The sequence below is a fragment of the Poecilia reticulata genome, chromosome 17, assembly GCF_904066995.2.
Source record: "Poecilia reticulata chromosome 17, P_reticulata-male-v2, whole genome shotgun sequence".
NCBI classification, from domain to species: Eukaryota; Metazoa; Chordata; class Actinopteri; order Cyprinodontiformes; family Poeciliidae; genus Poecilia; species Poecilia reticulata.
In genome coordinates this window covers 13,934,497-13,960,286 of record NC_088846.1, presented here as the reverse complement: position 1 = coordinate 13,960,286, position 25,790 = coordinate 13,934,497, and the positions used below count along the sequence as shown (strand labels likewise).

Here is a 25,790-nt window from a genome sequence, read left to right as displayed (position 1 = left end):
TTTGTTTTTTTTTTTCATTTTTTAAAAATCAATTTAAAAGTCCACCAGTTTTGTGAAACTGCGGCTACAGAAGGTTAGGATGGTGAAGCATTGCCTTGGTGATCATCACAGATGTTCCATGGAAGATATTAAACGAAGAAGGTGTTGATTACAGCTTTTGATCTCTCCATAAACTATGTCACCGCCCGTCCCTGACCTTTAATTGGCAGCCGGCGTGCTGTGCCCCCTTTATCTCGTCGACCTGCGGAATGCTGGGGTTTTGGCCCCCAGCCGACAGGAGGGTGTTTATCACCATCAGCGCAGGGAGGAGGGGATGAAGGGCTGCTGAACTGCGACAGCAGCTCCACGGCGCGTTGAGCCCTGTGAGTCATCGGTGGAGAAGTTAACTCTTGAAATGCCACGATGCACGAAAGCGACAGAGAAGACTAAATCATAATCACAAAAATGGGGGAGAAAGTGTACAAAAAAATAATCATAATGGAAGAGTATCAAAATAAATGTCAATTTTTCAGCAAAGCATCAGATTAAAGACTAAGATTATAGTAAAAATGTAATTACCCAATAGTCCATTTTTTGACGAGTGAAACCTGTATTTCATTGTCATTTCAATATTAACACAAACATCCTTTTTTTTTTTTTTTTTTAAGAGAAGAAGCAGAAGTCCTCATGATCATTAAATATCTCTCCAGCGTAGCATCTACAGAAAGGTGCAACGCTGCAAACAACACACAGGGTCTATTATAGTACAGCAGACTCGCTAGTCTGCCATATCATATACCTGAATCATTTATAAGGACTTTTTAGGATCAGCTTTTGCGTGTGTTTGATGACGCGTTGGTCAGGTGGTGCCTCATATAACAGGAGGAGCTGTCCAAGTGCTGAAAACAGAAGCGAATCAGCACCGTTCCTGAGGAGATGCCATACACCCTCGCTACTGTCTGAGCTTTACCACCAAAGGTAACAAAATCATTTTTCATGTTTTATCTGACCGTTATTAGTTTATATAAATATGCTTCCCGATTGTATTATGAATGACAGTTTCGCTTTTGGGCGCTTTCAAGTGAGACTTTTCGATTTACTGGAACGCAATTCGTCTTAATATTGAAAGCACGTTGTTGCTTATAGACTATGAAATACGAGAAGTGTTGTATTAGGTTTTATAGGGCGCTAACAGGTGTAAACGTAATGTTGAGGTTGCCCGTAACAACGCAGGGAGTGACTCATCCAGTGATGTACATGTAACGCACTCAGCATCACATCAGCGTAACTCCCTGATGTGATCAACCTTGGATCAAAACACACTCGCTTACGCACTTTCGCCTTAGAATGCGCTGAATTATCACTTAAAAACACCTCCATCCCCGAGGATCTGGTTCCTAATCCTGTTCTGGTTTCATTTTACAGGTAATACATTTGCCTATAATGCTGCATTTCCACCACAAGTTGCCCGCGGGGGGAGCCGTGGTCCTGCTCGCCTTCCTTCTCCAAGGATGCGCCGTGCAAGCTGTGTCTCTTCCCCGTCACTACAGGCTCCGGGGCGGGGAGAGCGAGGGGCAACCGGCTGCCTTTTCACCCAGCTCCGACTTGATTAAAGCCCTGGAATACATCGAAAACCTGAAGCAGCGAAACGGCGGCCGACCCGAGCCCGCGGATTACGATGAGGTGGAAAAATTCAAGATTTTGCTTCAACTCGCCTCGCAACAGGATGAGGTTCCCGGGGACCGCCAGTCGAACCCCGGCATCCAGGGCCCGGACATAACCGCTGGACAGCTGATGAAGGCGATGCTCAAGACTCTCCAGGATCAGGCCGGTAAAGATCCCAGGAGCGACCGCCGAACGCACAGGCACCGCACCAAAGACACTGAAGCACCTGAAAGTGCACCAGCAGACTATGGCAATTTCCCCAGACCCCACAAGAAGTATCCACTGATGTTTGAAGATGAAGAGAACACAGACGCAGCCAAGCGCGCAACAGAAGATCTGGACGAGCAGTATACCCCTCAGAGCCTGGCCAATCTGAGATCCATCTTCGATGAACTGGGGAGGATGGCCGCAGTCCCCAACCAAAAGAGGGGTGTGTTTGGGGACGACGACGAAGGAGGACAGGATGGGCTTACTCGGGAAATGGCTGGAGGAGAGGAGTGGGTCCCCGTAGAGGAGAGGGAGGAAACCGAGGAGATGGTGAACAGGAGCCACGAAGAGATGGACAGGGCGCTCAATGAACAGGAGGAAGCAGAGCGCGAGGAGATGCAACGCCGTGCCAACCAAAACCAAGAGGACGCTGACGACGACACTAAACTCGTAGATTACTACCTGTTGAAGGTCCTGGAGATGAGCGATCAGACGCAGAAGAGGGAACAGACCGGAGATCAGAGGAAGAGGCTGATCCGCCCCTCCATCGTGGATCCCCGGACAGTGAAAGAGCTGCTGGAGCTTTCCCTCAAACTCCACGTTCCCCCTCAAGACCTCATCGACATGCTGCTCACGGAGGAGCTCAGGAAGCTCCACCGCGACCCCCAAACCTTAACTCGCTACACGGCCGGCCAGACCCCCAAAATCAGGTACTTCAGCCGCAGGCTGCCGCTGAAAAGCAAGCCTGCTCCCGAAGACATGGACAGAGAGGACTTTCTGGACATCATCGGGGTGGAGACCATCAGCAACGAATACCCCGTTGTGCAGAGACCCATAAAGACTCCCCCCTCCACAGACAGAATCTCAGCAGCGACGAGCGCTGGCGCAGTTCCGGTGAAAATCCCGTCACCCTCCGGACGCCGAGAGAACCTGTTCCTGTCGGAACTCAACAAGATGCCCCTGAAGCGTCAGGCCGACGTCAACGACGAAGACGACGACGACGGCGGCGACGTAGAGGACGAGGTGACCACCTATCTTGCGGCCAAAATCCTCACAGAGTACCCCAACACCATCACCAAGCGGGACACCCAGGCGCAGCTGAAGGGACAGTTCCCCTACGAGCTGTACGAGCGCGCCATGAAGGACTACATGGAGCAAGCAGACACTGAGGCACGGCCAGTGGCCAAGAGGGAAACCGAGGAGCAAACGGAGGAGAAGGCGAACCTCGCAGAGGTACAGGGAAAGGAGGAGGTGACGGCCAAGACCTCCGCTCCGCAAACGGCAAAGGAAGAGGAGGAGCGTCGTGAGATAAAAGCGGCCGGGATGTAATCTGATCCCTCCCCATCCCACCTCCCCTGCAAGATGCATTATTATGAATATGTAGTATTTCTACTGTCTCAGAAATAACGTTTGGTGGACGTGATCTAGTTTACACATTTCTATTATATGAACTATAGCTGGTATTAATAATCACTAATGACAATTATAAATATAGTAACTTTAGAAGTAAACTATGATTTTATCAATGACTGTCCCTACTTGCTGCAAGAACATCCTAGAAATATTCTAATACACCACAGGAAATTAAAGGTGCACCCAGTGAGGTAGAGACCTCATCTGGGAGATGTGAGCTCTGGGTAAGCCTAATGATCAACTACAATCAAATCAGATTAAAAAGTTGTGTGATGTTAAGTTTACATTTACTGGTGTTTGCAACAGCCCTATAGTTTAACAGAGTAAAAAGTAAAAGTGGCTTATTTTCATCTACGTAGAACTATTTATTAACATATGTGAATATAAATGTAAATTATTAGGTACAAATCTGAATGGGCCTTTAAAAAAAAAGTCAAGCTTTACTTGAGAATATAATTATTGTTTGTCAGGGCTGAGGGCGAGTGTTGTGACTCTTGACATATTCAGGGTTAGTGGATTTCATGTTATGGAGTAATTATTTCTAAGTCTAAATATCAGACCGTCGCCTGCCTTCTAACCCTTTCATACTGCAAAGCTCCGTGTCGTTGGCCTAACAGTGGTTGTGCTACGTATGCTCATTTTTAAACCATTTTGTACATGTTCAACAACGTGTGATCAATCACAGACGAATAAAGCATCAGATGTATTATTTTTCTTCTTGCTGAGTTCTGTTGCCTTATTGAGAAACAGACACGAATCACAGTCTGCACAGTTTTGAAAGATCATAAGACTGAACAACGTTTTGTATCAAAATATACACTTTAATCGAAAATGTGCATTGTAAAAACTCACACTAGCAGCTGCTCAATATGTCAGCCGACAATCTCAGACGTGGAAAGGTTTATAGATTACAAAATGTAAAAAATATTTTATCAGTGGGCATTTTGCTAGTGAAAAATTTTGAGTGAAACATCTGAGTAGTACACTTGAAAAATACATTTTAATAGAGTGAAAGTCAAAATAGCACACTTGGAAAAAAAACTTTTTTTCAGAGTGAAAATGTCAATATATTAAAAGGTATGATTTTCATATGAACGAATCACAATTCTAATTCTAGAAAGAAAAAAAAAAGAACAAAAACCTTATCGTCTATTTGTATTTATTATAAATGAGTTCCAAAAATAATCCTACGCATTCCAAAGTTTTTGAAAAAAAGAAAAAGAAAGAAAAAATAGATTAAGTGAAGCTAATTTTTAGAAACTTCATGACCCATTTACAGTACATCCAGGTTGTGGAGTCCTCCACGAAGTTCACATCCTCCTTTCCCAACAGTTAAAACGCAGGTTTGCTCATATACTCCTCCATGGTCTGAGAAAAAGGCACATCAGAGGTAAGAAGAGAATATCAGCTTTTATTAAAAAAAAAAAAAAAACATGCCAAATTATACACTTAATTCTTAATATTCACAGGCACACACCTACGTATCACCTCCAATTTAGTGCCAACACACAGCAGGTTAACTAACACAAGCACAGCATCTAACCTGTCTGTCCATATTCAAGGTCATCCAAACAGCTCCACCTCATACCACTCACTGTGGTCATCCTGAAGCGATAATGGTCAAAATGAATAAAGGGAGGCTAAACTGAACATCATCCAACTCTAGATTAGAAGTGTTAGTCAGCCCTAGTCAGAAGCACAGGACAACACACCCAGTTAGGCTATCACTGTATCACACAACCACGAGCACAGAGGAAGGGGTGGGAGCAGGAAGCACCAGGCAAACACTAAAGTTCACTCCAAATTCCAGCAGAATCTGCTTCTCACTCGCAGTGACCCTGGCTGAGGAAGAGGCAGATATGCACGCTGGAAAAGGAGGGGCAGGACAAACAGCAGTGCAAGCACAAATCTATAAAACAGGAGGGGCCACTAACATTAAAACGTATTTAAGCTATGAGGAAAACAAAGACACAATAGGGACTGAGCTGCACCTATTCATTGGACTCACTACCGGAAAACTAACCGCACTACATTCATTCAGTAAACTTACACTCTCAATTCAGAGCATAAAAGTAGTATTTAAAAGAAGCGTTGTTGTAGAGAGAAATCTTCAAACACCCAGTTTTGTAGATTTGGATTACCCCACAACCACAACTTTAGAAAAAAAATCAAATAAATAAAGACACACACACACACACAAGCACACACAACAGATGTTTTATCTAAAAATGTGTCACTACTGCTTTAAAAATCACTGAGGCATGCAACAGAAGTTACATGCTCACACAGCATTAAAATAAAAAATGTTGTGTGTGTGTGTGTGTTGGGGGGGGGGGTGCGCGTGTGCATCCATGTGTGATCATGCATCTTACCTCTTGTAACATGTCTGAGGATTCGATGGCTCGATTCACAATCTGTTTAGAGGTTTCCTGGATCTCTCCCCCCATTAAAAATTCATCCAGGATAAAATAGGCTTTCTCAAAGTTGAAGATTATGTCCAACTCACACACCTGAGAGAGGATAAGATGCCAGTTATTGAAGTTATCAAATCTGCACAGCACACATAATTTATTACTTTTTATACTACATCAAAGTAAAACATACAAAAGCAAATGCAATGTCTGCCACATTATCTATTGACACTTCTGTTAAAGATGTCTAAACAGCTTTTAGATAAACTCATACTTTCATCTAGAATTCTGAAAATTCCAATATTTAACTCAAGTACATTTAGTGATTAGGTGGGGGAGGAGGGAAATCCACATCATCAAACAATTGTTTTTAATAGCACATTTATTGGTTCCCCTTTCTCTTAACTTAAAATAAGTGAAGTAAAATAAGTGCAGTGAGGGGGATGGTAAAAAATCTCGAGGTGAGCTGAAAGGCAAGAAAGAACCCAGAACGCCCAGATTGTTCTCTCTGCTTGATTAAACCTTATGTAATTGTCTTTTGGCAAAAGTGGTCACAACAGTGATGCCAATAATTGTGGCTGGGCCTGTATAAACAGCTTAAAGAAAACTTTTAAAAAACTAGCGACGTACATTGCCAAAGTATTTGTCCAGCAGCTCTACATAGCGGTGAATAATCTCCAGGGCCAAAAGCTCATTCTCCTCATGCTCCACGCCCAAACAGAAATATAAGCTTGCATATCTACGAAGAGAACAAAGGCATTTGTTAGGTGGTGATGGACAAACACACATTACACAACACAAAGCTTCACTATCAGAGAGAAACGCTAATGATCCATCTACTAAAACCCCTCCACTAATTTGAGCTGCTTGAGTAGACATGAGAGTGACTCGCCTCTTATAAACAATCTTCAGGTCTTTCCACTGAATGAAGTTGCAGGTGCGCGGTTGCCTTGCTAAGACCATGGTAGTCATCTCCCTTATGATCTTCTTCTTCTCGCGCTCTGATATAGCCGTGTACCACTTCTGGAGACGCAGGCGCCCTTGGCGACTGAAGAGCAGCAGGAAACGCATCTGACGACACAGACACAGTCAGCAAGAGGGAAAAAAATTTTTTATGTCTGAACCACCAAAAGTGAAACCTAATAAAGCCATAAGTTACTCATTCACTGTAATCAGTAGACAAGAGGAATGCTTTGACATGTTTCATTTACTCCACAAAAAAAACCCTCCCAAAATTACACATAATAGTTGTACCAATTTTCTTTATGCAGTGGACACATTACAGGTGACCTGTACTGTATTAACAGGAGAGCTTCCTCGGCACGAATGAGAACATTTGGCAAACTTGCTCTTAAATCTTCTAAAAAGCTATTAAAACAATTAAAAATAAATGTGCATTTAAAGAAGAAATCTTCAGTTTTAACTAGGCCTTTTTCCAAATAGAAGGTCAATTAACTCTGCTTTTTTTATTTGCAAGCCATGCTTTTACATCTGAAACAGCACATATTTATACATTTGGTAAATGTATGTTTTCAATACAGAACTTTAAACCTATTTATGTTTTAATAAAGTCACTGAACAGGCGCTGTGACAGAAGCAAACCAAGCCCAGCCTTCAAAAAGGAGCCAACTTCTCACACAGAGTGCAGGTGTGTCAGAACCTGCACACAGTTGTACTTACATTTTTAAAAATAAATAGGAAAATAAAAATGATGAAAGTATTTATAAAGATCTTCAGAAATGTACAAATTGTACCTTTTCTGAGAAACGTATTGGAGATTACTTATGAATGAATTCTGCTGTCTATGCTGGTTTATACATCGTTAAATGTCCTTACATCCATTAGAGGATGTAAGGTAATGATTTGAGGCTTTTCTGGCTCTAAATTGAAACATGTTTCTGAACACGACTCCCAGACAAAATGAGTCGTCAAACAAATAACCTTGGGAATTTATTAATAGCAACTTACGTAAGGGATGCTGCAACTAGGCGTCATAACTGATGGCTTCGACTGTAATGATTTCTTGAGAAAAATATTTAGAGCCAACACATAATTTTAACAAATTTGTCATTTTCGGTTTCATGAATGTTTCAGTAAAAGTGACAGTTGTATACAGAACCCCCCTGGCTGCAGTCAGCAGGGGTTAGAGTTGAGTTTTCTGTGGGCTCCTTGTAACGTCAGCTGTCAATCCACATCACCATCTGAGTAATAATTTTAATGATGAATAATTTAATGACGCAAGAATAAAGAAACCAAGAAACTATGACAAAGTGTCAGCCTGATTTATGTATACAAAGTTTTCACATGCACTTTGTTTTTCTGGCATGCAATAAAAGTTTAGAGAGAAAAAAAAATTAAATGAGCTGGTAGATTAATTTAATAAATCATTAGTGGAAGCTTTAATATAATAAATAATATGAAGTCAACATTTTAAGAGTCAATCAAAACACAGATATATTAATTTAATTGTTTACTTAATGGTAAACAAAGAAATTTAGGGTTGATAATCCACAATATGCAAACAAATAACCAAGCTTGGAGCATTCAAAACAGATATTACTGATGGCCTTGTGGCTTGACTGGAGATGGGGTCCAAAACTGCATAGAGCCCAGTAAAAAAAAAGACTTAACCTTGTTCTGAATACCCTTTCCACTCCACAAAGCAACACATGCAGACAATAGAAAAAAAAAGAACAATGACAGAATTCAAAAGGATCTCAAAAAGAGGACATACAAGTATATCCAGTATTTGAAACTTGTCAGGAAATGAAATTAATAAAACAGAAGGAAAATTAGCAGCATTTTTTCTTAATGTACAACCACATAATTTAACATTAAGCAGAAAAACTACAAGTTTCGTGAGTGTCCCTGTTCACAGCAGGCAAATTAATATGTAAATCATTAAACTGCCTTTAAGGGCAGGACACCTACAGGAAAGTGACGAAACCTGTTTTAAGAATCCACCGGTAGGAGCAAACCAACACCTTACTTTTCACCGTTCTCAAAATTGGACTGAAACTCGTAAATTTGACTCAATAGAAGCAAATAGCGTACTTTTTTTTTGGAAGCCCGACAAAACAAACCAGCTACGGTGTTCAAGGAAGTGACTAGGCAGCGCTCCAGTGTTAGCCACCTGTTGTCAGGTGAGACAGGTGAATAGCCCAGCGGGCTGCGGCCACTTTACAGCTACAGCCATGCGCACAAACTAGCTGTTAAAGTACTTACCATTTTTGACGCTGGGCCAAGAGATACGAACACTATCGAAAACAAGAAAATATGCACTTTAACCCTCAAAAGGGTCAGACGGCCAGGCTGACAACATATCTACCCTCCGCGAAGTGCAACCAGTGGGAAAAAAAAAAAATCCAGTTTAACTCCGCCCTGCTGGCCTCCGGAGGAACGGCGCGTCATCACAACTTGCAGGCATCTGGATTGGTCACTGTAAGGCCTGCGTTGCAGGGATCAGCGCACCCAGGAGAGCGCTGCGTGAAATGTAAATGAATGAACTGATAAAAGTTTAGCAAATGACTGTCAGCTGGTCCGCTTCGATGTTATTGCAACTGATGATCGGTAGGGAGCAGCATATTGCTCCTGCATGCGTTTCATGTGATGCCAATCCGTCTCAGTGGTTGAGAAAGAAACAGGGGAGCTGGTTGGTCCATTGCTCTGGGAACTGTTGTCCACTTCACATCATGTCTATTTACCGAAACGCCATCTGGTTTTTGAATGGGATCCAACAATACACAAGGTTAGTAGTTACAATATCACTTTGATGCTGATTTGAGATCTGGATATATATATATACATATATATATATATATATATATATATATATATATATATATATATATATATATATAAAAATACCCAAAACGGTATTTAGATGTGTTTTGTGTCATAGGTTGTTCTGTAAGTTGTAATTGTTGCCTGGCACGGCCAAATCAAAGGTCTGATCACTGTGTGGCACAAATCACAACACAAACTGGTCTTTATGTTCAATCACAATAGATCTATTGACAGCTGGAGTGTCTTGAGGGTGACACGTCTCTACTGGAGCTAAGACAGCGTCAATCTTGGAGAAGGTTGTTTATGAACAAATGCAGCCATATCTTGATTCCCATTTTCAAAAGTTACAGTCTTGCTTTAAACTCCCACCACAGCACAGAAAGAGTCTTTAAAAGTTTTTAAAGTAGTTGTTATTAGCTGTAGGGTTTGGTAATGCTGATGTCACAGTGATTTTAGATCTGACTTCTGTTTTTGAAACAGTTTATTTTACCTTTCTTCTATCCTGTCTGAAGCTGAGTTTGGGTATTAATGACACTGAGCTTTAGCAGGTTTGGCCCTGCTTGTTGTACAGGAGCCTTTCCATTCTTAGCGGTGTGGAAAAGTATGTTGCAAATTTCTTCTGTTTCTTCGGGGGGGGGGTTTGTCATACTTACATATTTCGTATCATTAAATAAGTTTTAGTTCAAGACCGAGATATTAGTGAGTAAATACAAAATGTAGCTCAAAAAAAGAGAGAGTGATTTCATTCATCTAGGACAGAAAAGGCTATCAAAACCAATCTGACACTATGTGAAAATGAAATAGTACCCCATGTTTAACAGTAAATAATTCATCCAGGGCCATGAACTTAAATTTTTTTTTATAAAAATATACCTTTTTTGAGTTCTTTTTTATTTCGAACTGAATTATTTTAACATTTTCTTTACTTATTTCATGTAGATTTATAAACTCCTCATATCCTGCTGGATTTCTTTATAATTTGTCAGTAAAGCAATTCTGTGCAGCAGAGCTTCTTTTCAGCTGTGCAGAGAGCTCTACTGCTGAATACATGATTGAATCTTTCACCTTTATTTAATTGCAATCAATATTCCTCTCACACAATAGCTGACTGGTATGTTTATTTATTTATTTTTTTTCAGGAAGGGATATGCAGCCGCTTCTAAAGACTTTGAGACGAAGGATCTTGAAGTTTCTGTAGTGGGGCGATCTTTCTTGATCACTGGAGCCAACAGTGGTATTGGCAAAGCAACAGCCATGGCTATAGCCAAGAAAGGTATCGGCTAAAGAGTTGCACTCTGTGTCACACTATAGTCATATGGTGATGTTTGTGCACTCTTACCAGGATCTAAGCTGTAAAAATGCATTTTGTTGCCCAGGAGGAACAGTCCACATGGCGTGCAGGAACAAAGACAGAGCAGAAGAAGCCAAGTCAGAGATTGTTTCTGAGTCTGGGAACGCGGTGAGTGACTACAATTTGAACATCCCTTACATCAAATTGCCAAAATTAAAGAGGAATTCTATATCTAAGTGGGGGGGGGACTCACTCTGGTTGTTGTAGGAGGTGTACATCCATGTCGTTGACATGTCCCAGACACGCAAAGTGTGGGAGTTTGCTGAGGCCTTCAAGAAAGAGCATCCGTCGCTGAATGTCTTGGTAGGGATCAGTCATCATCCTTATTCTTAGCCGCATACAGAATAATGGCAAATCTTTTCTTGTTTTTCAATTTAAAAGCGTTTGCTTTGTGTGTTTGATGTGATGGTTTTTAAAAAACTTGGTAGATAAACAATGCAGGCTGTATGAGTCACAAGAGAGAGCTGAACGCAGAGGGCCTGGAGATGAACTTTGCCACCAACACCATGGGTGAGAGCTGATTCCAGCAGTCAGAGTGTGTCTTCCTGCAGCACTTCAACGTTCCAACTAACTTTACTTTCATTACTTTAGGGGTGTATATTCTCACTCAGTCTCTCATACCACTTCTGCAGAAGAGCCGGGACCCACGAGTGGTACGACTTCACTGCATAAATACTCACAAACGGAGGCTTCATCTGGATCATGCGGACTGCATAATGCCACTTTTGTCTGTGCTTCAGTGGCTGTTGTCTAACCACACTGCTGTTGCTGTTCACTCTCTCTGCGGTTAGATCACTGTGTCCTCAGGGGGCATGCTGGTCCAGAGTCTCAGAGCTGATGATCTGCAGTCAGAGAAGGGCCACTTTGATGGCGTCATGGTCTATGCACAAAACAAGGTAAGACAAGGATATTATTTATATATAAGAAAGAGGGTATTCACAGCTGTTGAACTTTTCCACATTACAGTTAATGGCCTCTATTTTATTGTCATTTTATGTGACAAGCTAACATTGAGTATCACAAAATTGTGACATTGAGAAGGAATGGAAAATGCAGATTTCTTTGTGTTGTTGTTATTTTGGCTGTGTCCATTAAAATATTCCTGGACTTTGGGCTTTTCAAACACATTAAAATGTTCTGTGATTTGTACAAGTGCACCGTTGCTGTGAAAGTATGTTTCAGGTTGTTTCGAGTTTTCAGACTCTAGTCCTTTCCGGCATCTAACATATTTCCTTTCAGTTTTTAGCTGTTTTCATCCATCGTCTTTTCAGCTCCAACTTGCTTTGCTGTACCTGGTGAATAAAAGGATTCCCTCAGGATGATGCATGAAGCCCAAAGCTCTCTTAGCTTTCTGCTTTCAGTCAAAAGATGTAATTTAGATTTTTTTTTCTGACCAGGGCAGCTTCCTCCAAATGATTATTTTTTTTCCCTTACAGATCCATGGCAAACTGTGACTTCGTAAGATGTTATCAAATAAATAGGAAAAAAGCAAAGGTTTCTTTTTTCACTTTTCCATAAGAGCCTCTAGGCTGCTTCTGTGAGTTAAGTTTTCATTGCCTGCACTGTAAGTTTAGGTGGACAGCTATTAATTTGTACATTTAGAGTTTAGTTGAACTCCTCTGATTTGCCAATGATTTTCATGACGGACATGTCTGGTGTGTTCCTAAGGCGTCATGGTGGAAGCTTTTGTCGACTAATGTTCCTCTTGAGAGAAAAACACTAAAAGTTATCCTGAGAATATATTAGGCACTGGTGGACCACATAAGTGACAGTAGTTGGTTCCAGATTTTATTTAAGGGCATCAAAAGAAATGGGGGCTAAATATTAATGCACAACACACTTTTTAGATTACTATTTGTAACAATAAGTAAAATAAATGATGCATTTTCTTTCCACCTCACAATTATGCAGAATTTTGTGTTTTATCACATAAAAATCTAACAAATACTCAAGTCTGCTAGAAAAATGTGAACAACCTTTAGGTGCTTAATACTTTTTCACGGCGGTTGTATTTTTGCTAAGCTATAAAGTCTTAGGTTATACTAGAGAAATTTGAAGGAACGTGACGATGTGCTGTTTCTTTTTAGAGACAGCAGGTGGCGCTAACAGAACACTGGGCCAAAGTCAACCCTGTCATTCACTTTTCTGTCATGCATCCGGGCTGGGTTGACACACCAGGTACAGTCTCAATAGGGTGAACACATGTCTGAAAAGGAGTTGTGTTGTTTTGGTGGATCATGCACATTTAACAAAGTGTACGATCCATCAAGGGATGTCGTTAAAAGCAGAATACGTGCAGAAATGTTTTTTTTTTATTTCTTTTGTTTCCAGCTGTTTCTGCAGCAATGCCTCAGTTCCATCAGATGATGGGGGACAGGTTGCGCAGTGTAGACCAAGGAGCTGACACGGTTGTGTGGTTAGCTCTGTCCAGAGCTGCTGCTAGAAAACGCAGTGGCCGGTTTTTCCAAGGTGAGATGAACAAAGTAAGGTAGTCTTTGTCAAATTAGAAAAACAGGTCAGTTTTTACTTCAACCCTCTTCGATGAGCTCAGTCGTCATTCGCTGTCGAGTCCTCTGACTGGCTGTTTTTGTTTCAGATCGTAAGCCCGTTCCCACGCACCTGCCCCTGGCTTGGACTCACAGTTCTGCTGAAGAGATTCACAGTTTCATAACTCAGCTGGAGACTCTGGCCAGAGCTGTTCAGTCACAACATGATGTAGATATCAGAGGCCAGACGGACGCTTCCGTACCTCAGTTTGTCTGACTTGTGCTACAAAATGCGTTGGTGACTTAGAAAGTAAAATTGCCACCGATTGAAAGAACAACGCATTACATTTATGTTTTAAATGTTGCAGTAAAATATTATCTAGTTTTTTCCGTGAAATAAAATCGAGCTCTGGTCACCTCACTACAGAGTCGTGTATAATGTTGAATTAAGTAGGCATTCATATCATTGAAACGTATTCCCATGACTTCAAGTAATTTCCTAATACAGTTTATGTTGACAAAATGTAGGACAGCAGCCTACTAACTAGCAACTTGTTTTAGAAGACACCTCTCAGGGTTCTGGTTGAACTTTCTTGATTAAAACTCAGTTTAATCCGAGCCTTTTACACAATGATCCATTCAAATAGTCTATAGTTTACATCAAGCATGACTCTGCTTGACTTTATGACAATGTTTATATTTTCTGAGCTGAGAAAAACTACAAGAAGAGCAAAATACATCAAAATCATGTTAATACTTTCACATTGTAGACAAAAATCAAAACACTTTCCCAATTTCCCTAAGAACCGGACAAATACCTAAAAGTTATTTTATAGTTTGAGCAGGACTGCGCTTCATTTCTCTCTTCAGAAGATTTACCGCATTTTGATTGGTTGGGACGGCGGCAGGAGAAAGCGCGGCGTGGCGCTGGTTTCCATTCATCCAGAAACCGTTTATGTTGGAAACTTTTCAGGTAAATATGTTGAGTTTTGTAGCAATAGAATTGCTGTTTAAATATAAATACTACAAAGAGTGGTAACTGGGACTTATTTCATATATTTCAAGGTGGAATAAAAATACAATTTAAGAGACATAAGATAATTGATCAGAAAATGATTAATTTAAAGAGGAAAATCAAATGCACTGAATGCTACAGATGAAGTTAAAAAGGAGTAGGCTGCTTAATTTCACTCAAATTAATTTGACAACTGCTTACTGAATTTCATATTTCCACACCTCAGTTGCTCATTTTAAAGTCACTTCTGTTATCAAATGCATAGTAGGGAAAAAATAATTATATGTCCAAAATACCTAAATTATTTCTAAGTTCAAGAGTAAAACGGCATTTTACGTCTGAATAGAGCCTAATATAGAAGATGAGCAAAGCAATTCCATAACAAAGAATCCTAATTTTTTTTTGTAACAATCCACTTCTGCTGTTTTTAATAATTTTATTAGCTTTATACAGTACTGAAACACAAAAAAAATAATAATAATGTGGTGCATTCACATTTTCCCACGGGATTCTTTGCAAGTTATGAACTCTACCAGGGTAAAACAGTGAAAATCTTGAAGCTGGATCCATCCATGTAAAAACTCAGTGGGAATAGGAAGACCGAGCCCGATTTCAAAAGTCATCTAGAACATCTGATGGATTTTCTTTTTTTGTCTATTCCAAGTTTTTACGTCCCATGTATGAGGGTTTATTGTGATTTTTTTTTGTTTGTTTTTTGTTTTTTTTTGCACAAGTTGATGAATCAGGGTTCCAGTCGATGTCTGTAAAAAGAAACTTACAGTCCATACGCAACAACAGTCCACAGAAAACATTCCAATCTTTACTCCCCAGCATTCATCTCCTACGCCACGTAGGTGTACACTTTGCGATCCTCTGGCGTCCGTGCCAAGTATTCTCTTTCTATCAGTCCTTCAATGCGCTTTTTGATTACCACAGGACTGGGAAGGAACCGTGCTCGGAGCTGCTGGGTCACCTGAAGACGCAAAGAGGCAGAAATGTTTGGCTCAAGATTAAAAGCTGCTCATTAAAATTGTATTTTTAATGACATTGTGGAGATACTGAATAGTAAAGGTCATTGATAAGTTGGAAGCAGGAGTTTTATTAGATTAGCCAGGGTAATCTCTGACTGTTTTGAGCTACAGTAAGACAAGGACTCCTCTCCGTTTGTCCTCACAAGGTAGTGATGAAGGTCAAATAATAAGTGCTCCACCTTCAAACAACCCTACATCACAAGTATTATTGCATAGCATTTCAAATGGAACAACAATACTGGTGCCTTTCAGGTCAAAAGGGGAAAAAATTAAAAATTAAAAATCTGTGTGGCCCTCACCTCTGCTACCAGGACGTTGTGCTGCATCTTCTTCCTCGACTTCATGATGCGGACGATGGCTGCCTCGATCTCATGCTTCCTGTCGTCGTCGACTTTCTGTCGTGTCTCCTTTCTTTCAGGATCCGATTCTCCTTGTTTAGCAGCAACTAGTAAGGTAGGTGCCAGGTAAAGACAAGAGGTCAACAGAAGAAACTTAAAAAAAAAAAAAAAAAGGTAACTCAAAAAGAAATGGAAAAAATGCCAACCCCATTTACAATTTGATAAACAGATCTTGTATAAGAAATCAAACTTTTGGAGTATTTATCTGTTACTAAAAAATTGAACATGTTTATATTCTAAAAAGAAAAGGAAGGCTAAAATGCTAAAAAGAGAAAGAAGGCTATAAAAATAGATTAAAGTGGGGGAAAAACGGCATAAATGAGGAAAAATGTCCCCCATCATGTGATGGAACTGAGGCATTGAAAATTGTATCAGAACCCAGTTCACAAAAAAAGAAAAGGAAAACAAAAACTGATGTAAGGGCCATGCAGCCATTCAAACCCACCTGTCTGGATTTTGACTCTGTGCAGCTTGGAGGTAAACTGATCATTGACTGTAAACACATGGCCATTTTCAATCTCTTTAGACTTTGGCTCTTTTGTTAGAACTCTTTGTGTAGGTTTTCCACAGGCTAAAGACTGCAACGCCCGCACCAGCTCTCTCTCTGGGATGTCTGTCTCCTGCTGGATCTCCTGCAGAAGAGGACAAAGGTGACAATTAATAATTAAGAAAAGACGTGTGGACTAAAGCTTGGTCTTATTCAGCAACAAGTACATTTCTATAAGATTGCAAACATTCATTCATGTCAAAATTGTTAATATCTAACAGATCCAAACATAGAAATAGACTTTTGTGTTTGTAGCAGGAAGTTAATCAACCATTAAAGTTAAAGACTTGAAAGCAGAGAGAGAGGCAGATAACCATTTGTCTTTGTAATTATTGCATTACCAGATTACATTGTTTATATATAAGCAGTGATCAGAACACAAAAGTAGACACAGAAAGAAAAAGAAAAAAACAGTGATTCAGTGAAACGTGCACTAAAAATATTTTCATGCTCACAACTAGTGAATGCTGGCCTCTGTTGGATAAAATTGAAGAGCAATTATTGTTCACATTCATAATAAGGTCAAACGGCTTTGACAGAAAGTGAAAGAAAACAACGGACTGCCATTTGTTGTGCACAGCACAAGGCACAAAGATAAGCCAGGGAGCACATCTTGACCCCGACTCGTTCCTGTAAAACGAAGATCTTCTCTTTCTGAGACAGGTGGTCATAATGTTATGCCTAATTTGTGTCTAGAAACAGAAAAGATGGAGCGCAGCATTCTCACCTCAAAAGTGCACTTTTCTCTGTTGTTGAAGAGCATGAGGATGGTCATCTGGAAGGTGGAGACCTGCAAGATGTGCTTTCGGGTGTTAGAACCTGTTACCTGTGCTCCACCGACACCAACCTCCGAACCATCCTCCTGCAGAGGAAACAGGAAAAGATGACAACTGAAATAAAAACATGAATCTAAATCCAGTATCCACGACTCTACCCTTAAAATTGCTTAGGATTTCAATAGTTGGACCGAAGCTGGTACCTTTTTGATAGCTCCATAAAAGGTTGCATTTAGATCTGCCCCACCCATGTGATGTTGTAGTGTGAGCTGCCTTCCACTGTGCTTAGCAAGGTAAAACCTGTTGGATACAGACAGACAACGTTTTCATTAGATGCTGTGCAGTAATACTATTCTCACCTTGCTGAATATCTTACCTTCTGAAGACTTCATATGCATCTCTAGGAGCAGGAGGGATGGTGCACTTGGGTGTTGCAGACTGTGTAGGCCAGTAACCCGTGGTAAGGACCCTTACTGTTAGGTCTACACCACTTAAAGAAGCCTGAAATTGATGCATAAAACCTCTCAGATTCCTTAACAATGATCTTTAGGTGTATTTATTTAATCTAGGATTCATATTTTTATTCTTTTTTAACGTAATAAAATGAGAACCACATAGCCACATAGTGACCGTGCAAGAATTTCCCACACTGGTTTTGAATAAAAACGCATACTTTAAGTGTGGGCGTTGTGTTTTTAATGTCTTACCGATATGCTCTGAATGTATTGCCTGAACTCATCCATAGTACTGTTTGAGATGCTCATGTCTCTGAACATTCCTTCCAGTTTAGAGGTGAACTGACAGCCACATTCTGTCTGCAAGGGAGAGACGGGGAGAACAATGAGCTACGACTGCAAACCAACAGGTAGAGTAAATACAATAAAAAAGGTGGAGGTGGATTTGATGTAGAGCATGAACATGATCCCAAAAGATACAGATACAAGTGCACATTAGCATATGAGAAAACGATCAAAAAGTTCATTTTGACAAATCAAAGGTTTAAAATATACGTAATAATCATAAAACAGAGCAATACGTTTTAAGAGTCCTTTGTTTTAATTCCGATTATTATGGCTCAGAGCGAAAAAAGAACATTCTGTTTCTCTGGTTACTGAAACTTTCCCTGCCATTACAAATATGGATTTTAAACACAGAAATGTCCTGTTGGATAACTGATTGATAATATTGGCTTATCAAATACAAAAAGAGTAAAGATGGCTAACACAACCACAAATACGACAAATGTTTATTACAAGCTTACGCTTAGGAAAACCTTTGTCTTGAGTGTTTGTCATTTTTTGATATATGAGCATCATTGGTGAGAATGTCTGAGTTGTTAGCCATAGTCATCAAAATTACAAAACAAAAAACAACGAAATACCTGAAATGTATCACCTCGAGTTTATAATTTCTGAATGGAATTACTAAAATAAATCAGGTTTACTGAGCAGGACCTCACAACTCTTTCACCTTCAGCTTAGAGATCATGTTCTTCTCAGAGTCATCCGAGACACTCTTGTTGCTGAGAAGCCGACGGCCCAGATGCTGCTTGTAGTATCTTTCGAAAACGTCCTTCTCCTGCATAAACCTGAACAACACCATGGCCTTGTCGAGAATAGACTCCACCTCCTGTTCTGTCAGCTGATTAAAATAAAGATCAAACAAAATGTAAATACTGACTTACCTCATAAAAAAAACCAAAAACAGAGTTTTTATTGTAAAGCCACATACCCCTTTTACTCCCTTCTTGAGCTTATCGTCTATGAACAGTGACAGATACTCTGGTGAGCGTGAGTTGAGGTTAAGAAAATACTCAAAGTCTCCAGCGATGGTTTGCTTAAAGAGTCTGTCACTGCTGAAAGACTCGAGGAGGAAATGATCAAATCGCGTTTTCAAGTCTAGCAGACCCTGTGGAGAAAGCGATAAACACAAAACGACATCTCTAATACAGCGTGTTTCTCTTATAATGTTGAGGTGAAGTCTTTAAATTTCTAAGTAGCTTTGTGACACAGTTCTGCCAGCGTACCTGAATATAATCAACAGGGTTCTTGCCCTCTCCCTCTTCCGACACCAGAGCTTTGCCCTGTTCCCTCAGGTACGAGCTCATGCACTCGCACATTGTTTTCAGGCCATTTGGTACTCGACTGAATAGCTTGTACATGCAAGCCAGATCTGAGAGTAAAACATGAAGCAAAAAATAATAATAAAACAAAGGATATCGAGAATTCAATCAAAACAAAACCTATTATTAAACATATTTACCTTCCGTCTTTCCATTCTTGAGCATGTGCACCAAGCCAGAATTCTCCATCTCCACAATAGTTTTCATATGTTTTGAAATAAGCTCCCTCTCCACTACCTTAACGATTGGCTCTTCGGTCGACTTGTCTAAGCAGTGCATAACTCGCTCAATCTCTTCATTGATCCTCGCCTCGACCTTCTTTATGTAGACGCTGGCACTGTTTTCTGCCAGGAACTTTTGGCTCTCCATCTGAAAAGATTAAAAATTAATGGGGCTGTTTTACTGCAGATACGACAAGCGAGTGCACAAAGGCGCCAAGAGCAAACTCACCTGGAAGAATTCAGCTGACATGTCTAAGAAGGGGCATTCAAAGTCCTCCTCATACACAGATCTGCCGTCCAGGCCGAGAATCATCAGCATCTGGCAGGCGTTTCTGATGGCGCCCCTGCAGATGATGGCCGAAAAAAACCAAACAAAAACCTCGAGTTACATCAGACTTGCTGATTCATTCGAGACATCTGGCTGTGCGTCCGGTGAAGGAGCACAGGAGCTCACCTGTCTACAACTTCCCCCTTTCTTTCCCGCGCAATCATGTCCAGCAGCGTCTGTCGTAGGTGGTCCCGAATGCAGCCGTAGCGTACCACCTGGTCCCTGAATATGATTAGGCCGAGGTTGTATACATTCTCCACGTTGTTTTGCTGAACATAAACCCTATCCTAAAAGAGAGTTGGAAAATAAAGAGACACAATGACTTTGCTCAATTTTAATGTTACGCTTTAGCTTGTATTGTAGCACATATTCCCCACTGTATTCTTTTAAAAATAAATTATTGGAGATCAATGAACCTTAGAGTAGTAATCTCAGAATATGACAATTGATATAAGGAAAGAAAACAGAGTCCTTGTCAGTCAGTAGCTCATAGATTCTGGTATATCAGGCACTATTCATCTATTGCCTTTCTTCTTCTATCTTTGAGGCAGGGTTAATCTGGTCCAACCACATGACCTTTAATGTTTAGTCCCAAAACATTCAGCTCATTTATTTTGCTTGTGGAAAGTCTGGTTATCTTATTATGCAAGCTTGAGTGTTGTTTTCTTCCCCCTTAATCTAATATGTGAGGGATCTCAGAGAATGAGTAGGATTTTGTACTGATGTAGTTTTTTTATGCTTTTATATTTTAGTTAACACTTTGTGTGTTTATACGAGATGCAAGGAAGTTCTGGTGTTTTAGTCAGCTGCAGCACTTACTTTTTCATAATCTTTGCACCAAAACAAACAAAATAAATGCAAACAAAAATTGCCTAAAATGACCTAAATTACCTAAAATACAAAGATACTGCTGTGCACACATGAATGTGTAACATTTTCTGTAGTTCAGGGTTTATTTGATCAGAAACAACTATATGAATGTTCCAAATTTTTAATAGCTTAAAGAAGCAATTAATGAAATATTATTATTTTCTTTAATTTACCTTTGAGAGACTGTTAAGTAAGTAGCGTTTTGATCTCTAATCTTGAAACCTGTTATGTTTCAGAACTGGCTAGACTCCAATTACAGTTTGCCATATTGTAATGCAAGACCAGAGGAACTTCCTGTCTTAATACAACTGAAATGAGTCATTATCATTTTCCTGTTTGAGTTCCTGAGGAGCGGATGTCTTTTTGGTTTTGAAGAAACTGAAAATTGCAGCAGGGAAAAATGTTGGAGGAAGTTTATTAAGCATTCCTAATGCATTGTGTTCTTTGTTGGAAATCCATCCAGTTGGAAATCTACTTTACTTCCTTGACTGCCAACTTTAAGTGTTAATCACTTGTTAAAAATGAAACGACAGCATGATACAAACTGTCACATGCAGCTTACCAACAACTACCAGCAATGTTTCAGCCAGTACAATTATCTCAACATGAAACTCAAAATGTATTCCTCAACAGTATTTCTGATAAATGCTTTGTTTGGTCTAGAGAATAACAGAACATTATTAATTATTCCATAACTTTTTTTCTTCTGGATGAAGAATATTTTTTTTCCAGTAGATTTTCCCTTCAAAGAAACCAAAAGCATGTTAATATAGTTAGACTATCAATTTGAATTGACCTTTACAATGTATCAAATCGCAATCATCATAATATCCACGTGAACAACAAGAGGCTGCTTCAATGCAATATTTGGTAGAAAACTATATTTCATGTGTCATGTATTTACTCTCTGCACATAGATTTTTTTTTATTAGAACGGACTATAAATGTCTATATTCGATGTATTTTTTTAAGTGTATGAGATAGTTATCCCACCATGAGGACACTGTTTATTGGTGATGTGGAAAAAAATAGGGATAATCGTAACCAATTGGTCTTTGAAACATTTACCAAGGTTTAAGAGATGCTTTGAATCAGACTCTTGGCACTATAAAATTTTTTTACATGATCTCAGGTCAAACTGCAGATTACCATCATAATCTGCAATATTTAAGATGCATTTCAATTTCATGTGAAAATTAGGCTTTATATAATCCGAGAAGGAAAATCATGTATACGTAATATTAAGCTCAAGTACTGGTAAGACATACATTTGGTGAAAGACAAACAAGTAGTTTCAATCTCTCTTGTGACATCAACAGAGAAATAAAAGCAAAAGTGAGTTGGTTTTACAAAACAGACCAAAGACCCTCGATCTAAATAAAGAAACAAAACATTTACTCACATAAATAAACTTATAATGTGGGAAAAATGTCTTTTCTGCCAATGGAACAAGTACATCGCCATCAATTAAAATAAATTATTTACTTAAAACAAGTCTGTATATCTTATTGAAAAGTTACTTGTAAGTTAGTTTTGTCTTATTTTGAGAATACCAATATATTTGCCCAAGAAACCTGACCAAAAATACGTGGTAAGATTTTGTGTTTTTGCATTGCAACAACCTTATGATCCAAGGGGTTAGTTGTCAGGCTTCAGACAATAAAAACCAAACTTTATGGTTTTAATGAGTGTTTTACATAGCAGTTTTGTTTTCACTGAATCTCTTCCACAGAAGTTTTTTAAGGAAACCAAGACTGATCACAGCAAGTCTGGTCTTAAACAATCCTCTAAACAAGTCGATCAAGGTGTGCACAGTTTCTTTGAAGATGATATAATCTTTCATAGACTTGATTTATGTTTATCTTAAGGCAGGTTTGGAATTATGAGCACAAAATTAATGTTTGATATTAAGTTAAACAACAGTCAGCCCGCTGCCAGTCAAAAACCCAGAAAAGTGTGAAGCAAAAGGACCCCAGTAGAGCGCTGTGATCTCCATACTGACTGGGCTATTGTTTTAGCCTACACTTGCGCTAATCTCAAGGGATCAATCACTCGAGCACAACCACACACACACACATTTTGTTCTCGCTGTTGGCAAAGGTAATGTAAATGGTCCTGCCAGTTTTCCGATTAAACGAACATGCAAACAAAGCCTCATTGTTTTAGTCCACAAATAATTTAAAAACAGAGTTCCTACCATGTACATGAGGATGTCTCTGATCATAACCATGGCAGTTTGATGGTCATTCCAAGCCTGGTTCAGTGTTTGCAGAAAGTTATTGTTTAAGGAGTTTAGAACATCTTCCCGTACCTAAAAATAACACAAACAACCAAACCAAGTCATATCAAGCCAATTTATCTGTGGTGGGATCAGTGCAGATTACATTTTTACATTCTTGATGACTTTGTTGAAGAGAAAAGCAGCATCTTACTTTGTTGATGAGGTGCTCTGTGACCACTTCCCTTAGGCCTGTGTAGAGCTTCTCGCCGTGCTTGTGGAGCACCATGGTGTAGGCGTTCCTGTAAAGCTCCTCAAAGCTCAGCCCGCTGTTGTTCTTCCTCTGAATCTCCTGGATGGCATTTTTCAGAAGGTCCCAGATGTTATTTACGTACTTCTCATCCATCGTCATCTGCGGGACACAAAAAAATAATGAAAAGTTGTGGTTTGAAAACGTCAATTGATCTATATCGGTAAATCGTATAAGCTTAGCAAGACGAGAGTTTATTCTTTCAATACAATTTCAGAAGACTAAACAATTTTCAAAAACGTTACATTAAACAAATGTCCTAGTGTTGCTTTAGATGTATTGTAATTACATGCACTTCCTTGTCTAATTGTCTTCTCTATGTCAAGTTGGTGTAATTAGATGAGCAATTATTCTTACATAAAATGCCAGGGTACACTTCAACTGTAACTGTTGTCTCCTTTTTTCATCTATTTTGAAGTGCATTTCTGTGCAAAGCAAGAAATCCTTTCATGTCAGAAGCATGTCAACTATTCTTGCAGTATTTTCCCCATTTCACCTTGGACCACTGATCACAGGTTTATGCCAGCAACAAATGAGCAAAGAGCAGAAAAATGTATTTGTGCAAAAAAAAAAAAAAAAAAAATCCTAAGAAAATAGAGCCACATGCAAGGTTGGTCACTATTTAATCACTCTTATTGACTAAATAAATTGGAAGGGCCATGCACATTTGAACAAAAGCAGCACAACTATTGGGCTAAAGTAATACAAACAATATGGGACATACACACACAATTTAAACAAGAGTTTCCGAGTGTAACGCTGACTTCATCTCTCATAGCATACTTTTAACTCAGTGATGCTGTTTTGTCCCTAATGTCATTAAATGAGTCATCCCGGAGTGAACAAAAGACTTAAACTGATTTTTGCAAGGGACACATTGGTCACTTCATGAAGGAAGAGTCGCAACATTTCCACTTAAAAGCAAAGGCTTAATGACTGTTGTGGCTCAGCTTGTCATGCACACATCTTTGTGGGGGGTCCAATATAAAAACTATAAGTATGCCCCATTGAGTTAAACTTAGCTATGACACCTTATTTTTCACGTTACACTACAAAGCAAAGTCCTAGCATGTAGATCAAAACTGATATCTTATGCTGAGTTGTTTTGTTTCGTAATGACAGAAATTCATACAAACAAACTGATTTGGTACGCAGAGACCGGCTTAATTAGCCCGCATGGTGCAGCAGTAGAACAGACCCCACATATACTGAGAAACTATAGTTCCTAACACCATCCTGGGTTCGATTCCTGACCTCAAGAGCTTATCTTCCCCCTTTTCCTTTTTGCCCATTCCCTGTCTGATTATTGTCAAGACCACTGGCACTACAAAAAACATCTTTATAACACATAAACAACAACAAGAACAACAACAAGGATATAGGAAATAATTTACACCTTGATTTTTAAGGAATAATAAAATAAAGTTTCTACAAACTGTTTTTCTCCTTGTTTCTAGGGAGACTACTTTATAATCTAAAAGAGCAATATAATATCCTCAACAATGAAGCATAACTTTTGGGTGAAATTAGGTCACATACAATAAACAAACATTTATCACTGAAAGGGTGGGTCACTCAAGAGATTATTTGCAGAACACGTTGAAATATCCAGAAACAATTTATGTGATTTTAGATCCCAACTTTTTTATTTATTTTAAAGGCTTCAATGGAAATTGGAGGACAGAAATTATCCCAGAAATACAACCTTTCAAACGAGAGGGTATCAACTTTTAGGCTCCGGACAGGGACAGGGACCATGCATCATTGAAAAATTGTTTTAAGACTCGTTCAGATTAAATCGTTTATTTTGACACACGCTCATTTTTAGCTACACAGTTCTAATTTTTATCTCCACCTCAGAACTTAGGTTAGACATGCACATTCATGTTTCATTCTCAACAAAGAGCCACTAGGTCGCAAATAAATTCACTCACATGAGTTAAACACTTATGCACACAGTCCTCGGAAGCGTGAGCGGTTATTATAACGTAATGATACTGGTTGACAGACTGACAGAAACTTGGCAAACGTCATGCCAGCTAACAGGCCTGCTACTAACGAGCTTATATTTGAAGTTTCCTCACACATGCTAGCATTAGCTCGTGACAAATAAACGGTAATATTTTCAAACCGATAACGAAAATAATGCTCCTGAACCAAAATAATTAAAGCCTCCGTGCCTCAGATGATTTGTTCAGGCAGTTGTAGTTTCCCCCCGACAATGACGTCTATTTTTTCGTTTGAGATGCTAGTTAGCTGACAGCTACAAACACAGAGATCTTTCATTTCCAACGCCCTAGTTTTAAAATCAGTGTCCGTCTAATAATACTCACAGGAAAGGCTCGTATCCTCATCTTGGTGTCCTTCTTGGTGCCGCCTTTGAGGTTGGACATGATTACTTAGAGCGACTTCGTTACTAAGTTGACTTAAAGACTACATGAAAGGCAGCTGCTAGTCTGCTTTCTGCACCCAGACAGAAAAAAGGACGCTTAATGGCCTCCCTTTTGGGAATGCGGTCAGTATCTGCGTTCGTTACACTGTTGTCAGTCGCTTTCCTCAGAATGTTTCGGCTAATGTTTTAGCTTGTATGCAGTGATGGCGGCCGAAGTGAATAGTCTTCTCCACTGCGCAATCCGGAAATCTCGCGAGAGTTGTA

At 39.6% G+C, this 25,790-nt stretch overlaps 4 protein-coding genes across 7 annotated transcripts; 2 read left to right on the top strand and 2 right to left on the bottom strand.

Moving 5' to 3' along the window:
* Window positions 1–814: 814 nt before the first annotated feature.
* On the top strand, window positions 815–3,989 carry scg2b (secretogranin II b). Its single transcript, XM_008433794.3, has 2 exons — window positions 815–957; window positions 1,405–3,989. The coding sequence occupies exon 2, from the start codon at window positions 1,423–1,425 to the stop codon at window positions 3,178–3,180; it is 1,758 nt and encodes a 585-aa protein (XP_008432016.1). The 5' UTR covers window positions 815–957; window positions 1,405–1,422; the 3' UTR covers window positions 3,181–3,989.
* A 75-nt stretch (window positions 3,990–4,064) lies between these two features.
* ap1s3b (adaptor related protein complex 1 subunit sigma 3b) lies at window positions 4,065–9,052 on the bottom strand. Of its 2 annotated transcripts, XM_008433791.3 has the most exons (6): window positions 8,901–9,052; window positions 6,568–6,746; window positions 6,306–6,414; window positions 5,637–5,774; window positions 4,808–4,869; window positions 4,065–4,632 (listed from the first exon to the last, which is right to left on the bottom strand). In XM_008433791.3, exons 1-5 carry the CDS (start codon window positions 8,901–8,903, stop codon window positions 4,828–4,830), a joined length of 471 nt encoding a protein of 156 aa, XP_008432013.1. In that variant the 5' UTR covers window positions 8,904–9,052; the 3' UTR covers window positions 4,065–4,632; window positions 4,808–4,827. The 2 variants fall into 2 exon arrangements, with proteins under 2 accessions (XP_008432013.1, XP_008432014.1); XM_008433792.3 differs by lacking the exon at window positions 4,808–4,869 and having other exon boundaries at window positions 8,901–9,051.
* Window positions 9,053–9,063: 11 nt separating this feature from the next.
* Window positions 9,064–13,719, top strand: LOC103479393 (dehydrogenase/reductase SDR family member 12-like). 3 transcript variants are annotated; one of them, XM_008433793.2, is made up of 10 exons: window positions 9,064–9,423; window positions 10,601–10,734; window positions 10,838–10,920; window positions 11,020–11,115; window positions 11,241–11,322; window positions 11,404–11,465; window positions 11,604–11,708; window positions 12,900–12,990; window positions 13,144–13,281; window positions 13,409–13,719. In XM_008433793.2, exons 1-10 carry the CDS (start codon window positions 9,200–9,202, stop codon window positions 13,573–13,575), a joined length of 1,182 nt encoding a protein of 393 aa, XP_008432015.1. In that variant the 5' UTR covers window positions 9,064–9,199; the 3' UTR covers window positions 13,576–13,719. The 3 variants fall into 3 exon arrangements, 2 of the variants coding, with proteins under 2 accessions (XP_008432015.1, XP_081454017.1); XM_081597891.1 differs by having other exon boundaries at window positions 13,144–13,327; window positions 13,409–13,536; XR_014084156.1 differs by lacking the exon at window positions 12,900–12,990 and having other exon boundaries at window positions 13,409–13,546.
* Window positions 13,720–14,735: 1,016 nt separating this feature from the next.
* Window positions 14,736–25,774, bottom strand: LOC103479391 (cullin-3-like). The gene is made up of 16 exons (XM_008433790.3): window positions 25,468–25,774; window positions 23,039–23,236; window positions 22,804–22,917; window positions 19,863–20,023; window positions 19,638–19,752; window positions 19,328–19,556; window positions 19,092–19,237; window positions 18,797–18,973; window positions 18,536–18,706; window positions 17,773–17,880; window positions 17,442–17,566; window positions 17,269–17,365; window positions 17,017–17,151; window positions 16,188–16,374; window positions 15,644–15,789; window positions 14,736–15,286 (listed from the first exon to the last, which is right to left on the bottom strand). Exons 1-16 carry the CDS (start codon window positions 25,525–25,527, stop codon window positions 15,155–15,157), a joined length of 2,301 nt encoding a protein of 766 aa, XP_008432012.1. The 5' UTR covers window positions 25,528–25,774; the 3' UTR covers window positions 14,736–15,154.
* Between the last annotated feature and the right edge of the window lie 16 nt (window positions 25,775–25,790).